The sequence below is a fragment of the Schistocerca gregaria genome, chromosome 6 (genome assembly GCF_023897955.1).
Source record: "Schistocerca gregaria isolate iqSchGreg1 chromosome 6, iqSchGreg1.2, whole genome shotgun sequence".
NCBI classification, from domain to species: domain Eukaryota; kingdom Metazoa; phylum Arthropoda; class Insecta; order Orthoptera; family Acrididae; genus Schistocerca; species Schistocerca gregaria.
Genome location: NC_064925.1, coordinates 201,883,248 through 201,900,017, shown reverse-complemented (window position 1 = coordinate 201,900,017; position 16,770 = coordinate 201,883,248). Strand labels below are relative to the sequence as shown.

At 38.5% G+C, this 16,770-nt stretch overlaps 1 protein-coding gene across 1 annotated transcript in view; it reads left to right on the top strand.

The window, feature by feature from the left end:
• The window catches only part of LOC126278957 (serine/threonine-protein kinase grp), a 60,528-nt gene extending 45,796 nt beyond the window's left edge, over window positions 1-14,732 (top strand). Inside the window, 2 exon segments of the mRNA XM_049979236.1 lie at window positions 6,985-7,116; window positions 14,200-14,732. Of these exon segments, the coding sequence (XP_049835193.1) occupies window positions 6,985-7,116; window positions 14,200-14,418 (351 nt within the window). The 3' untranslated portion in view covers window positions 14,419-14,732.
• The last annotated feature ends 2,038 nt before the right edge of the window (window positions 14,733-16,770 follow it).

Sequence of the window (16,770 nt, the reverse complement as noted above, 5' to 3'; positions counted from 1 at the left end):
CGGATCTCCGGGCGGGGACTACTCAGGAGGATGTCGTTATCAGGAGAAAGAAAACTGGCGTTCTACGGATCGGAGCGTGGAATGTCAGATCCCTTAATCGGGCAGGTAGGTTAGAAAATTTAAAAAGGGAAATGGATAGGTTAAAGTTAGATATAGTGGGAATTAGTGAAGTTCGGTGGCAGGAGGAACAAGACTTCTGGTCAGGTGACTACAGGGTTATAAACACAAAATCAAATAGGGGTAATGCAGGAGTAGGTTTAATAATGAATAGGAAAATAGGAATGCGGGTAAGCTACTACAGACAGCATAGTGAACGCATTATTGTGGCCAAGATAGATACGAAGCCCACACCTACTACAGTAGTACAAGTTTATATGCCAACTAGCTCTGCAGATGATGAAGAAATTGAAGAAAAGTACGATGAAATAAAAGAAATTATTCAGATAGTAAAGGGAGACGAAAATTTAATAGTAATGGGTGACTGGAATTCGAGTGTAGGAAAAGGGAGAGAAGGAAATATAGTAGGTGAATATGGATTGGGGCTAAGAAATGAAAGAGGAAGCCGCCTAGTAGAATTTTGCACAGAGCACAACTTAATCATAGCTAACACTTGGTTTAAGAATCATGAAAGAAGGTTGTATACGTGGAAGAACCATGGAGATACTAAAAGGTATCAGATAGATTACATAATGGTAAGACAGAGATTTAGGAACCAGGTTTTAAGCTGTAAGACATTTCCAGGGGCAGATGTGGACTCTGACCACAATCTATTGCTTATGACCTGTAGATTAAAACTGAAGAAACTGCAAAAATGTGGGAAATTAAGGAGATGGGACCTGGATAAACTGAAAGAACCAGAGGTTGTACAGAGTTTCAGAGAGAGCATAAGGGAACAATTGACAGGAATAGGGGAAAGAAATACAGTAGAAGAAGAATGGGTGGCTCTGAGGGATGTAGTAGTGAAGGCAGCAGAGGATAAAGTAGGTACAAAGACGAGGGCTGCTAGAAATCCTTGGGTAACAGAAGAAATATTGAATTTAATTGATGAAAGGAGAAAATATAAAAATGCAGTAAATGAAGCAGGCAAAAAGGAATACAGACGTCTCAAAAATGAGATCGACAGGAAGTGCAAAATGGCTAAACAGGGATGGCTAGAGGACAAATGTAAGGATGTAGAAGCTTATCTCACTAGGGGTAAGATAGATACTGCCTACAGGAAAATTAAAGAGACCTTTGGAGAGAAGAGAACCACGTGTATGAATATCAAGAGCTCAGATGGCAGCCCAGTTCTAAGCAAAGAAGGGAAGGTAGAAAGGTGGAAGGAGTATATAGAAGGTTTATACAAGGGCGATGTACTTGAGGACAATATTATGGAAATAGAAGAGGATGTAGATGAAGACGAAATGGGAGATACGATACTGCGTGAAGAGTTTGACAGAGCACTGAAAGACCTGAGTCGAAACAAGGCCCCCGGAGTAGACAACATTCCATTAGAACTACTGACGGCCTTGGGAGAGCCAGTCATGACAAAACTCTACCAGCTGGTGAGCAAGATGTATGAGACAGGCGAAATACCCTCAGACTTCAAGAAGAATATAATAATTCCAATCCCAGAGAAAGCAGGTGCTGACAGATGTGGAAATTACCGAACTATCAGTTTAATAAGCCACGTCTGCAAAATACTAACGCGAATTCTTTACAGACGAATGGAAAAACTGGTAGATGCAGACCTCGGGGAGGATCAGTTTGGATTCCGTCGAAATGTTGGAACACGTGAGGCAATACTGACCTTACGACTTATTTTAGAAGAAAGATTAAGAAAAGGAAAACCTACGTTTCTAGCATTTGTAGACTTAGAGAAAGCTTTTGACAATGTTGATTGGAATACTCTCTTTTAAATTCTGAAGATGGCAAGGATAAAATACAGAGAGCGAAAGGCTATTTACAATTTGTACAGAAACCAGATGGCAGTAATAAGAGTCGAGGGGGCATGAAAGGGAAGCAGTGGTTGGGAAAGGAGTGAGACAGGGTTGTAGCCTCTCCCCGATGTTATTCAATCTGTATATTGAGCAAGCAGTAAAGGAAACAAAAGAAAAATTTGGAGTAGGTATTAAAATTCATGGAGACGAAGTAAAAACTTTGAGGTTCGCCGATGACATTGTAATTCTGTCAGAGACGGCAAAGGACTTGGAAGAGCAGTTGAACGGAATGGACAGTGTCTTGAAAGGAGGATATAAGATGAACATTAACAAAAGCAAAACGAGGATAATGGAATGTAGTCAAATTAAATCGGGTGATGCTGAGGGAATTAGATTAGGAAATGAGACACTTAAAGTAGTAAAGGAGTTTTGCTATTTAGGAAGTAAAATAACTGATGATGGTCGAAGTAGAGAGGATATAAAATGTAGACTGGCAATGGCAAGGAAAGCGTTTCTGAAGAAGAGAAATTTGTTAACATCGAATATAGATCTATGTATCAGGAAGTCGTTTCTGAAAGTATTTGTTTGGAGTGTAGCCATGTATGGAAGTGAAACATGGACGATAACTAGTTTGGACAAGAAGAGAATAGAAGCTTTCGAAATGTGGTGCTACAGAAGAATACTGAAGATAAGGTGGATAGATCACATAACTAATGAGGAGGTATTGAATAGGATTGGGGAGAAGAGAAGTTTGTGGCACAACTTGACTAGAAGAAGGGATCGGTTGGTAGGACATGTTTTGAGGCATCAAGGGATCACAAATTTAGCATTGGAGGGCAGCGTGGAGGGTAAAAATCGTAGAGGGAGACCGAGAGATGAGTACACTAAGCAGATTCAGAAGGATGTAGGTTGCAGTAGGTACTGGGAGATGAAGCAGCTTGCACAGGATAGAGTAGCATGGAGAGCTGCATCAAACCAGTCTCAGGAGTGAAGACAACAACAACAACAACACATGATACGTATAGTGATTTAAACCATGAACTTCCAGGGTGTGTATGACCCGGGAGATCCGGGAAAAACCCAGGAATTTTTTAGAATTTCTAAAACTTTTCCTTGTTTTAGTTGCCAGTTAAATTTTTGTGATTTTGACTGGTAAGAACCAATACTCTTACTAAGAATATTAGTGTATCCCGCTTCTGCAGAATAATGCTGCAGCAAAAAACATGAACGAGAGAGAGAAAAACGAAAATAAAACTGAAGTCACACAGGAAATGCGCCATATACAACAAAAAACACACTGCTCATAAGTGTCTGCCAACACAAAGTATGTCAAAGGCTTCAGGAAGAATATGCAGTGCTTCCTAACAACAAATGGCATCCAATGAGTGTGAAATGAGAGCTGTTTACATTTGATTCATTTGAGCAATTGTTGCCTATGAGTAGTATCTTCTTTCACTCTGGCTACAGATGTGTGGGTGGGTGCCACTAACTAAATTGCTCCAGTTCAGAAATATCGTAGATCCAGGGCTGATATACAGAGCAGTCTTGAGTTGTAGTGGGGATGTGGGTAGTCTCCACATGACCTGTGTTTACGTTTAGTGATTTTGCTGTTTCCTCTTCGTTGCTCTCACATTAAATGAAAACAAAACGGATTTCTGTGGCCGGGAGCTACCAAATGAATTTAAAAAAATGTTCGCATAATTATGGAAGACTAAAATATGTTGTTAGTTTCAGGTTTTATTTCCACCTTTGACAGCCAAGCATTAATCACCTTGCAGAACAATGAACTTATTTTTGTCAGTTCGCTAAAGAGATTTGGCTTTTATTAATATTTTGTGCTGAGGCAATCAATTTATATGAAACAAAGTGTTGAATTTCACACTGTTGGCTAGTTTTAACTGTTCGCTGCATTTCAAGTGCAAGTTTTCTATCTTCTAGCTCGTATGGCATTATGCCATAATAAAGAACCAAACCTGAGATAATACAGTACTGGTACACAAGAAAATTTACATCAGAGTCCGGACATAAGATTGTGCACTTTAAGCTGAATCACACATTGAAATTCCGATACTCTTGAAGTATCCTTTGGTGTCTTGTTTCTTTTATGACATAATGCAAGATCTTTTCATATTTTACATGTCCGAACATGCGAGCTTCCTACGTCATCGTAGCTGCGCAGGCGCAGTGACGCCTGTTCTCTGGCGCTCTTTGGCAAATGCTGAAACAAACAGATTTTTAACAGTTCACGGAAAAATATTGGGAATGGTGGTTTGAAAAGTGTTACTTTCAAAGTAAAGTTCCTTTTATGCAAGATGAACTGTGCAAGAATGTACGATGAATTTCTTAAATCTCACAGTGTTTGACTCTTTTAAAAATCAACTCTTTGAGGACGACCATCTAGAAGAATTTAGAGCCCAGAAGATCATTTAGGTCGTTATTAAACATTTTACTGGCTCATTCATGTGATGCATCTTAAAGTGTAACATGCGCAAAATGATCAGCATTATATGTGGAAGCTTAGCTTCTCATGCAGCTTATTAATCTTAGATACCTATATTATTTGTGAAAGCATTGTTTGTCTTCTAGCAAAACCATGCATATTAATTTAAACCATTAACTTTTCTTTTTGTGTGTTCGCACTACTTAAGTGATCTTGCTATTGGTTGACTACACTACGTGTTCTCTGCTGTCATCAGCTGCTGAGATCATGTGACGTGAGCTATGACTAGCTTACAAAAGCACCTTGCAATCTCGATTTCATTGCTTCGGAAAGTAACTTGCAGTGCTTGGTCGAATTCGAATTTATACCTCCGTAAAACGAAATGCAGCGTACATGTTGCCGCATATCAAAGATCTTTCCTCCCCTGGGTTTCGTTTTCTAAAGTGCAGCCAAATTCTATGTCTGTGTATAAAAACCTAAACATTCTAAGGACTGATAAGTTTTACAGTGGAGAGAAAAAGTATACTGTCTCTTAACATTGAAAAAGTGTATTTTCAACTCGGAAATCTGGGGAAAACCTGGAAATTATTTTTTCCTTGTCCACATATACACCCTGAATAAAAGATATTACTGTAGCCCACTACTGCAGAATAATACTGCAGCAACAAAACATGAATGAGAGAGAAAAATTTAAATTGCAAAGGAAATACACCATATAAAAGAACACAATGCTCATACAAGCGTCTGCCAACAGCAAAGTGTGTCAAAGGTCTTAGGAAGACTATGCAATGCTTAGTAACAACAAATTACCTCCGATGAGTGTGACATCAGAACTGTTTACATTAGATTCATTTAAGCAGTTACAAGCGGGATCATGCGCATGCACAGTTTAGTCACGTATGACTACTACCTTCTCCCACTTATGGCTACAGAAATGTTGCTATTGGCTGTGTAAGCAGCAAACCGGGGTATCTGAACCGGACAGCAATTTTCAGTGATGAGGGAGGCAAATTCATATCCTTGAGGGAAAAAAACGTTGTTTCACAAAGCACCTGGCACACATCGGTCAATCAGTTACTCAAATGAGTTTGAGACGCATCCCAGTTAGCATGCTCATGCTCACTAAACACTCTGATGATGTTGCTACTGGCTGGCTACACCACGTTTCATATGCTCTGAATATCCGCTGTCATCGGCCGACGAGATCACATGACATGAGCTATAACTGGCTTACAAAAGCAGATTTCAACCTCAGTTTCAATGCTTTGGAGAGTAACATGCGGTGTTTGGTGGAATTCGAATTCATACTTCTGTGATGTGAAAATATGCAGCGTATATATTGCTGTCCCCCTCCCCCGTGCCAGTTTCATTTTCTAAAGTGCCAGGAAATTCTAAGTTGCCCGTATAAAACCATAACCATTCAAATCGTTGATAAATTTTATAGTTATATCGAAAAATATTGTCACTTAACGCGGAAGTAGTGTACTTTTAAACGGGAGATCCGGGAATCTTTTTCCTTGTCCAGGTACGCACCCTGACTTCCCTATTTGTGTGTTAGCACTACTTAAATAATGTTGCTATTGGCTGACTACATAATGCGTCCTATGCTCCAAATATTTGCTGGTGAGATAACCTGACATGAGCTACAATTGCCTGAGAAAAGCTTATCACAATCTCGATTTTTAGTGCTTCGGAACCTAATGTGCTCTTTTGTGAAATTTGTATTTACACTAATTCGTATTTACACTAATTCGTATTTACACTAATTCGTATTTACACTAATTCGTATTTACACTAATTCGTATTTACACTAATTCGTATTTACACTAATTCGTATTTACACTAATTCGTATTTACACTAATTCGTATTTACACTAATTCGTATTTACACTAATTCGTATTTACACTAATTCGTATTTACACTAATTCGTATTTACACTAATTCGTATTTACACTAATTCGTATTTACACTAATTCGTATTTACACTAATTCGTATTTACACTAATTCGTATTTACACTAATTCGTATTTACACTAATTCGTATTTACACTAATTCGTATTTACACTAATTTGTATTTTCGAAAATATGCTGTCTACATGTTGCTCCATCAAAAATCTTTCCAAAATGCATTGTGTGCCCCCCCCCCCCCCCCCACACACACACACACACACACACACACACACACACACACACACACACACCACATCCTCCATTCCACCTGAGTTTAATTTCCTAAAGTGCCTGGAAGTTGCACACCACTGCAGAAAACTTTTACCAATCAAAGAATATATAAATTTTATAGTTCCAAGAGAGAGTATATTGTCACATAATACAGAGAAAGTGTATTTTTAAATGGGAAATCTGGGAAATTTCTAGGAATCTTTTTCCTTGTACATGCATACAACCTTAAATGGCCAATTGGACAACACTTTTTTCTTTTAACCATGTGTACATTAATTGCAGACACTAGTGTAGTCATGCTTAGAATTATTTTAAATTGTTTGGAAGGTAGTCTCTTTTTCTTCATGGAAGAAAATTTGTCTGTGTGACAAAGAAGTTGAGTATTTGCGCACAAGTTTTTTCAAATATGATGAAATTTTAAAAATATTTTATTTTTCCGCAGAACCCCTTCCAGAAGTTGGTGAGGCGTATGACACGCTTTTTTGTTACAACAAACTGTGAAGATAGTCTGCGTCGATTATGTGATTTGTTGGATAAAATTGGTTTTTCATGGAAGATTGCAACAACAAGAGTGGTAATTATCACTTAACACTATTTTTCACGTAAATTTATGATATGTAGATAAAAAATGATCCATTTCAAATAACAAAAATTTAACTTCAGTGGTGAAAGGTTTTGTTGGGTCTATAAAATCTAGAGTATGTGCTATTGGTGAGGGACAAATACACAGAAATTAAATTAATGAAGTACAGATTGGGAAGTGGAGGAGGGAAGCGCCGCAATTATGCGGTTATATAATTACTATCAGTGACCCCCTAGGGGGCTTGCCAGTCTTCAGTGCGTAGATACTTGGCTACCACGAGGCTCCAGCCTCTGCATCATTGCTTAGTCTTCCTTCTGCAAACCTCATTTGGGCTTTCCCTGCCTCACCTTGATTTTGTTGGATGATCCTTTTGATGCAGGGTTTGCTGGGACTTGGCTCACAATTTTGGTCTTGATTTCAATTTTCACTCCCAGCACTATCTTCACCTTCCATTATCGATTATATGGTCCCCTTTGTTGGGTTTGACCTGCCACAAACTTTACAGAAGTGCTTACTGTGCAGGAAAGGTTGCTCACTATGATATATCCTCTGCCTCTGTGCTCTTCCACCCTGACACCTATTGTTCCTGTTGTTGCATTACATTTAAAACCCAACATGGTAGCCATCCTGTTGAGGGGGGGGGGGGGGATGTCGTCAAGTACCTGCACGATAGTAGCTCTCTGACCAAGCAGGGATTGCATTGTTGGTGTCGGCACTGCACGCTCTCTAAGTATGTCAGAGTATGTGCCCCTCATGAATGGGGCACGAGGACTCCCAGTAGCAACAGTGGGTTATTGGCCAGGTAGCTGTTACTGTGGCTGAGGGGCTCTCAATAGGAGAGCCCCTGTTCGGAGTGGGTGTCACCATGGTGGATAGTTCGCACATTGATTTACTTTCTCCTGATAATGGTTGCACAGACCCAGCAGTCTCTTCAAATAAAAAGACCTCATACGGTGTGACAAACTACGGTCCCAAAACTTTCCCTTCCCTTGCCCATCATGAGAGAAATGCAGGACTAAACTTCTTAAACAAAATAATGTGTGGAAGCCAAATTTTCATGCAATAGTACATTTAAGCTCATTAATGCTGAGGAGATTTTGTGTGTGTAAGCAACTACTACTTTCAAAATACTAAAACACTTGATTGGTAGCCCTTAATCTCATGGTTTTAAAAGATCTGAATTTGAAAGCAATGCTTGTATGACCATAGAATGCTACTAAGATTGAGTTGTATTTTGGGACTATTTTTCATAATAAAGGGCTACTATAAATAAGTCATTTCTTTTCAGAACTGTGTAATTTCCAAAATATTGTGTGTATGCATTTGACTGATGCAGCAATAGAACAGTAAACCCACAGAGTTTGCATTGTGTCCACTAGCTGGGTTTAAAGACTGCAGTGCCTTGATAAAAATGGCATTTAAGCAAGGAAAGAACTTTGTATTGGAATATGTGAGATGCATACAAAAGAATCACAGGGGAAAAAAACTCGTGCATTGAAATGGACAATTTAGGGACACTGGTCGTCTCAGTAAACTGAAAAGTACTTGTTGATTAGTGCTCCAGATGCAACTGTAGAGAAGTTGAGGGTAAGCTTAGTACACAGTTAAAAAAAAAAAGTGACTGTCTGTGCAAACCACAAACTTGGAATGCCATAGGAAACTGAAGGGAAGATTTTGCAGTGGCTGTAACATTTCAAACCGTACATACTGCACCTCGTGCAACAACTAAAATTGGTTGATTATGGCTGGTTGCACATCTAGTTTTGCATTGGGAAGATCATTTTGCATCCAAGCTGATATCTAGTGACGAATCATCCTGCCTGGAAAAGTTACCACCACGATTTGTGAGTGTTGGTATCTGAAAATGGGTACGAAATTGTACCACGTAAACCGTATTCACAGAATGTTGATCTTCCATATGCAATATCACAGACGAAGCTGTATGGGCCTTTTTTTCTGAGACTACTTTTGATGGGTACCTCTTATCTTGCAATGTTGCAGTGGTGGTTTCCACAACTAACTGTTCCGAGAATTTCGTCTTCCAACAAGATGAGGCACCCCCCCCCCCCCCCCTTCTCCTCATTGTAGTGTCAACGTTTGTTGCCACCTAAACTAGGAACTTCTGCAGCACTGAATTGGGCAAAGTGGTGAAGATAATGGGGCGCTGTTCCTAAACCTTTCCACCACAGCAGCAAGAGGTTTTCAGCATTGAAGGTTTCATTGTCTTCTCCAATGTCAAGCCTCATTTGGCACAATTTTTCGTAGATATTGCATGTTCCATTCTCAGATCTTACTGTACTAAGCATCAGTGCTGCATAGTACTGCTGTCCTAGGGAAGCCTGTATTAACTGAAGTGTCGAACTGTAGCAGTTACGTTCAGAGAGAGGTTGCAATGAATACATTAAAGTTTCTAGGCACGAAATGCCTACGATTGAACTAAGCATACATGTAACTCTGTTCAACGTAATTCTTTTTCATGTGTTAAGTTTTGTGTGTAAAAATTTTAAAAAAATTCTTGTTTTATAAAACCGAACTGAATTTCAAAATTGTTAAAAAATTATCTGAGCTTCCTCCTCCTCCTCCTCCTCCGTCATTGTTGTTCTCTTCATATATAAGATAGTCTTCACTTCTGTTCAGACCATTACTTACACTGCACTTCTCTCTGTCTAGGCCATTACTGTTCTATCTACTGACACACTTGTTTAATTCTATATAGTTATGAAACTCACTTCCGCATGAATTCATGTTTGGTTTCATCCATCTTCCAATTGTTCCAGTCCTCTCTCATATACACTTTAAATGGTTGTAGAGACATCAAGAGGTTGCAATTGTGAAGTAAGTCCTCCAGAATAACAGGAAGTTCTGTATGTCCATCTCAATTTCTCTTTGTTTTTTTTTTTTTTTTTCAAATGCCTGCTAAACTGATCTAGCACAAAAAGAACCCTCCTTCAGTAAAGAACCTTTCCTTCTCTCCCACACCCTGTTAATCCATAATTTCATACCAGCCTCATCCATCCAACTCTTGTCATGTATGTGACCACCACCTAGCAGTATTTTTACATGTTTTGGCATTACCTTGTGCTTGAAAATTATGATTCAGGGTAACATTTATTTAACTATATGAAAAAAGTAATTGGTTACTAACTATGGTGTGTACACACTTTATTCAGCACGCAAACCTTGCTGTAGATGTTCAGATTTAGGTTATGACATGTTAGTTATGTTTGCCATCATTGGCGATGAAGCGGCGCAGACGAATAGCAGAAATTGTGCATGACACACTAAAGTGAGAGAACATCAGTGCTGTTGGTGACCACCTGACTGGCTGTTTTCAGCTCGGCAATGGTTTTGGGGTTATTGCTGTACACCTTATCTTTAATATAGCCCCACACAAAGGAGTTGCATGTTTTCAGATCTGGAGAATAAGGCAGCCAATCTAGGCCCATGCCAGTAGCCTGTTGGTACTCCAGAGTTAGAATGTGTTCCCCAAAGTCCTCCTGCAGAACATCATTCTCCTGCTTCAATGGGGTCAGACTTCATCTTGCACAAACCACATCTTGTCGAAATCAGGATGATTTCGGATAATGGGGATGAAATCATATTCCAAAACATTTACGTACTGTTAGATAGTCACCATGCTATCAAAGAATATTGCACCCGTTTTTCTGTGACTGGACATTGCACACCACACACACCCTTTGAGGGTGAAGAGACTTCTCAATTGCAAAATGTGAATTTTCTGTTCCCCAAATGTGCCAATTTTGCTTATTGATGAACCCATCCAAATGAAAATAGGCTTTTTTGTTAAACCAAACCATAATGCCCATACTAATTCCCATAACACTATGCAGCTAACCATGCAGTTTGAATGACCTAACACAAACCATTCAGAAGCTTAATGATTATATTTCACATTGTTCAGTAATGGTTACCTGGTAGGATTGAGCTTAGTACTGTTAGCACAACATGGAAGGACAACAGTGTAATATGTTTCTTCATGTCCACTTGTTTTTATAGTTATCAGTTTTTGCACTTTTCATGTCGACAGTTCTGTGACTCTGCACACCAAATGTCAGTGTAGTTTCATTCATATTCACTATTTGTCTTAGTCTCTAACTAGTATTCTTTTGATGTTGAGTAATAAAGTGATGGAAAGATATTTTCTCTCCATACTTTGGTTTTGGTTCAAATACTAATGCCGAGATGCTTCAGAAACTTATAGCACCCACCAACTCCACTCTTGTAAGTCTGTTAAGTTGTGTGCATTTGAATCACTTTTGCTTTAATTCAAGTGCCATTTTGATGGCGTCCTTGAATCCATTTTAGCGTGTCGGCTTCTAGTTTTGGCCATTGTGCATTCAGTCGTGTATTTGCACATTTCGTCTATTTCATATGTTTCAGTTCTGCTTTAAGCCTGACAATTTCCCCCCCTCGCCCCTGCCCCCTATTTGTGAAAGGCCAAAATGCCGCTTGGCTGCTCTGTCCCCATGTTCTTCTGCATATGAAACTACTTCGTCTTTATAGCCTGCATCATATGAATACCTTTTACATTTTTCCCATTACAAAACTAGCTGTTAACAGCTAGCTGTTACCAGTAACACAAGTCACTTTCAATTAGAGTTCACTTGCATCATAAACTGCAATGACACATCGTAGGCTAGACAGTGTTTTGGGCTTGTCATGGCAGAATGGGAAGGAGACAGTTTTAGCACGCTTGTGAATCCCCGCAACTCATGTTTGTCACATCCGTGCTCTGCTGCTGCCAATTCAGTCCAATGTCGCCAGGTTTCCTGCGGCATCGAAAATATGGTAGTTTTTAATTTTAAATCGAACACTCGACATTATAATATTGATGTGGAACATAAGTCGCCTGAATTTTGGAGGAAGTTTTTTTAGAAGAAAAAAGTGCATTTCACAGTCTGTAAAGTGGTATATACAATGCATTGCTACGTGATTTGCTGTTATATGTTACAAATTCAGGCGAAATAAATGGAGTTTAGCGTAATAGTGATGAGCATTGTTTAAAAAGAAACATTGATATTTTCTTAAACTTTAATTATGTATGTAAGTGCAGTGACACACAGTTAACCAGAGTGGGCAGCATGGAAGAAGGCACTTCTGGCCCTGTTTTCAGTACAAGAATTTATTTTGTGGTAACAATCAAGAGCAAAAAATTGCCAGCTAATGTGTATTGTTGAACAGTGGCTCTATCATTGTCACTTTTGATCTGCCATGCAGAACAGTGAAAGGAAAAGTTGCATACTAGATCAGAAAGTAAAATTCTTATGTGAGATGGGTTTATCCACACAAAAAATCTGAAATTGGTTCAGACTTGGAAATTGGCTATTCCACACCATGTACGGTCATCAGTAAAAGGAAGAGTATTTTAAACCAGTTTTTAAAACTGGGTGCAAAATCAACAGCCATCAGCAAGAAGGGAGATATATAGATTTTAAAAGGCACTTTTTACACAGGTCCAGCATAAATGGGTTGCAACTCTGCTGATAAATGGTAACAATGCTAAATGCAAAGGAGATACGTTTAGCTAGAACTATGAGCATCAAAGCTTCACCAGGATAGTTGAATCACAGAGAGAGAAATATCGGGCGAATCGAAAGCTGTAGATGATATCAGTGAAACACTGGGGTAGTGAGGTTCTCCTGCGCGACTCATCTGTTCTACAGTGTGCTTCCTAGTAAGACATTAGCTGAAAAGGGATGTCTCGTGACATGGAGGGACAAAAAGTAAAATTCACAAGACAGTTCCTCTTGCTACAAATACTGGCGTATCTGACAAACTTCCTCTACTTGATAGGAAAACTAAGAACCTGAGGTGTAAAGACAAAGCATAAGAATGTAAATCCAATGAAAATTCTTAAATTACTATTGTGTTACTGGAACAATAGCTTAAAAAAAACTGGACTTAGAATGATTTCAAAAGAAAGATGATCTTCTTCTTATGGATCAATGTGCAGCACACATCTACCCTAAGTGTTTTTTGGAAATAGAATTTAATAGAATTCCCCCTCCCCAAAAAAAAATTGTATCGGTGTTGTACAGCCACTTGATTTGGGCACGATTGCAAATGTCAAAGGGCATTATAGAAAGGGGGGGGGGGGGGGGGAGACCTGGATCAGCGTTTCATAGCTCTGACTTACGCCAGAAATGAAAATCTCCCTATTAACATACCACTAGCCATGGAATTAATTTCGGGTGCTTGGCAGCTGGTGTCATCCTCCACAATCAATAACTGTTTCCATAAAGCTGGTGTCTTATTGCAAAAGACTGCCACACTATGTGGCCAAAGTGTCTACTTTCTTTAAAGTAGGATCAAATAATATTGTTTTTTCTTTTAATAGTGCACTGTCTCCACTGTATGCAGAGTTTAAATGTGCGAAAAATATGACAGGTATTACTGTATCTATATCTGACTTCTAAGTAATTCTGAGTTAAAAGTAGTATACCCCCTCCCCTCTTGATACACACGTAAATTAGATTAGATTCAACTGTAGTTCATGCATAGTTCTTCGTAAAGAGGAAATTTTAGAGCTTTTAAAGTAATGTGTTCAGTTAAAATGAGTGACAGTGACGTTGATGGTGCCACTGATTCATTGATACACCAAGAGTGAAATGACAAACAGTCCACCATGAAGAGTTTCAAAACATATTACACAGTGTTAAGTTGTGCATTGTAATGCTTACACATTATGTTTGACTGAAAGTGCACATTTGGTTTTACTGCTTTAACGTGTTGCATGTGACCAAAGAGGCACTCTTAGAACATTTGCACAGTGCAAAAAGCAAACTTGGTGGATTTTATGGTTATAATTTGGCATCAATCATACTTGTGCATGTAATGACTTGGAAAATAGAGAGCTTTGTAAAGTCATTTATAGCAGGTCTGTATAGTCCACCTCTTAAGGATTGTTATTTTTATAGATTTTCATGTCAGTGTACAGCCTTCTGTTTGAATGAAAGCACAAATGTTAAGCAGACAGTTGTTGAGCTTAAACATTTGGTAATTTGTATTTCCTCTTGTAGCAATTTTTTCTTGCATCTGTCTTTTTGTTGTCAGGTGACCATAACAACTGTTGACAAGAGAAAGATGCAGCTTGTTTTCAAAGCAAATGTGATGGTGATGGACGGTAATACGCTTTTGGATTTCAGGCTTTCAAAAGGTTGTGGCCTAGAGTTCAAGAAAACTTTTATTAAGTTGAAAGAATGCCTTGAGGATATAATTATTAAGGGGCCCGTTATGTGGCCAATTGCAATTGCTACAAACACAGTTCCTTGAAGTGTGATGTGTGTATGTAAACTGTTCCCCCACTTGTATCCAAGTGGGAAAAGTAAATTATCTGTAAATGTCAGCCATCTGCAGGTTTTTAGAAACTGTGATAATTTTTGCAAATTGTATAACTGCTCAGTGCATATGATTTCTGAATTTTATAAAATATATAATTTTGTGTACAGTATTGTCTGAATATTTTAAGCTTTGCTTACTGCAATTTTGTTAACCAGTGACATTTTCTGTAAAAATTTTGTAGAATTAAAGACTGAATGTTATTTTTGTAATCACAATTTTGTAATAAAGTTTTAATACAGTTTTTATCTTTTGGATTGTTAAATTGCACACCTTAAACAAATGTGGTTTTAATCTAGCATGTGTTAAACAATTCTTAGTTTCATTAATTTCAGTAATTCATCCGGTCTCTTCAGGTGTGCATTGTTACAATGTTCACTTGAAAGCTTACTCTGAAAGTGTTCACAAAATATGTACCACTGTGCTTATTAGTTGTAGGAGACTAAAATGTTTAACAAGTAGCCTATCAAATGGATTATGTCATATACTTAATATTGAGATACTAGAGAATTTAAGAATTTGAGTAAATCTGGTTTTATTGCTGTATTTAGTTGCCCAAATGAACGATTCAGGTGTGGGGTGACACTTAAGAGGAGATGGTGGCAGAAATAATGAAAAATTTACAAATTATTTTTTATTTGCTTATTTGATAGTAAATACAATTGAGATTATTATCCCAGAATTTTTCCTTGAAATTCGAACTACAAATGGCATAAAAAAAATTAAAACCCTAAGCAGTGTAATGCGCCAAGCCCACTTTTCAATGTACCAAAGGGAGGGAAAATTTTATTGCAGAATTTGTCCTGTGAACCTAGAAAATATAGCTTTAGAAGGCTGTGATGTTTTTTTTGTATACATAACAGCAGTGTTGTAAAGAAGGCTGTGGAGCCATTTTCTGGTTCAATCAGTGTGGTGTAGAAGTCTGTGGAGCATTGTAAAAAAGTTTTGTGCTGTTCAGTGGAATTAGTGACGCTTGATTTATTGTGCAAAGTTGAATCTGTCGATGCCTTTTTACAGTACCTAGGCCTGGTAAAGTATTTAAAAAAACAGTCCCATATTTCCAATATAAAGTGAAAAATTGACATTGAGGTCAGGGTCGGGCCTGCAGATGCAAACATTAGCTTGTCTCAAAGTGCATCTAAAATAAAACTTGGGACAGGGATTGTTTCAAAAGAAATAAATCATGACAGAAATATAGGTTTCATAATTGTGGATCTGTAAATTGTGGTAGAAGCACTTGGAAAAGCCTGCAAGTGCTCTGTTTTTTGGGGAAATGTGGATTTGGTTGATGATGGAAAGAGAGAAGGTTTGATTTGCACATTTTGTGTAAAAACTGTGATGCTTACAGACCATTAAAGACATCAAAGGTCAGTAATAGAATGTATGAAGCCAATGAGATTTGGTTATGGACTAAAATGTATAGGGATTGGAAGAGATGGTGGAAACCTTTTATGTGGTATTATGAACATGCCTGGTCCTCCCCTAAAATTTTCTGCAATGAATACTGCTCTCCTCAATGCAGTTGCAGAAGTAAGTGAAGAGAGCATGAAAATGGCAGTCCTGGGGGCAGCTCAAGAAAATTGTGAAGCAACGATATAGCAGTTTCCTGTGACAGTTCCTGGATGAAGAGGGGGCATACGTCACTGCATGGAGTTCCAACAATCATTAGTGTCGACACTGGAAAATTATTAGACTTAGAGGTGATGTCTAAATATTGTTGTGTGTGTTCCTTGCATGAGAAATATATTGATGCAGGTAAAGAAACAATGGCAAGAAGCCCATAAAGCTGTTCGTAGCAGAAATTATGCAGGCTCCGGTAGTGGGATGGAAGCTGCAGATCTTTGTAAAAGTATGGAGTAAGATGTGTACAGTATTTAGGAGATGGAGACTAGTGCTTTCAAGAATGTAGTTGAAAGGCAGCCCCATTGAAAAGATTGCACTATTGAGAAACTGGAGTGCTCAGGCCATACTCAGAAGAGGATGGGTGGACAGCTCCAAAGTCTTGTTGCAGACAATAAAGGCAAGCTACTAGAGGATGGGAAGCCACTGGGAGGTAAAAACAGACTAACAAAGAAGAGAATTGACAGCCTACTGTGGTGCTGCAATTAGAAGTAACCTCATACGTTTGGGCAGTATGGACCATTTGGTTTCATTACTTGTCGACAGACACTACACGTCAACATGGCCTCTCTTCTAATAAATGGTGCAAATTTTGAAAAGTAAGGAAAGTGGGGAAGCTTATACCCATAAAAATAACATTCCTTATAAGGTTTCAGTGGCCATTAA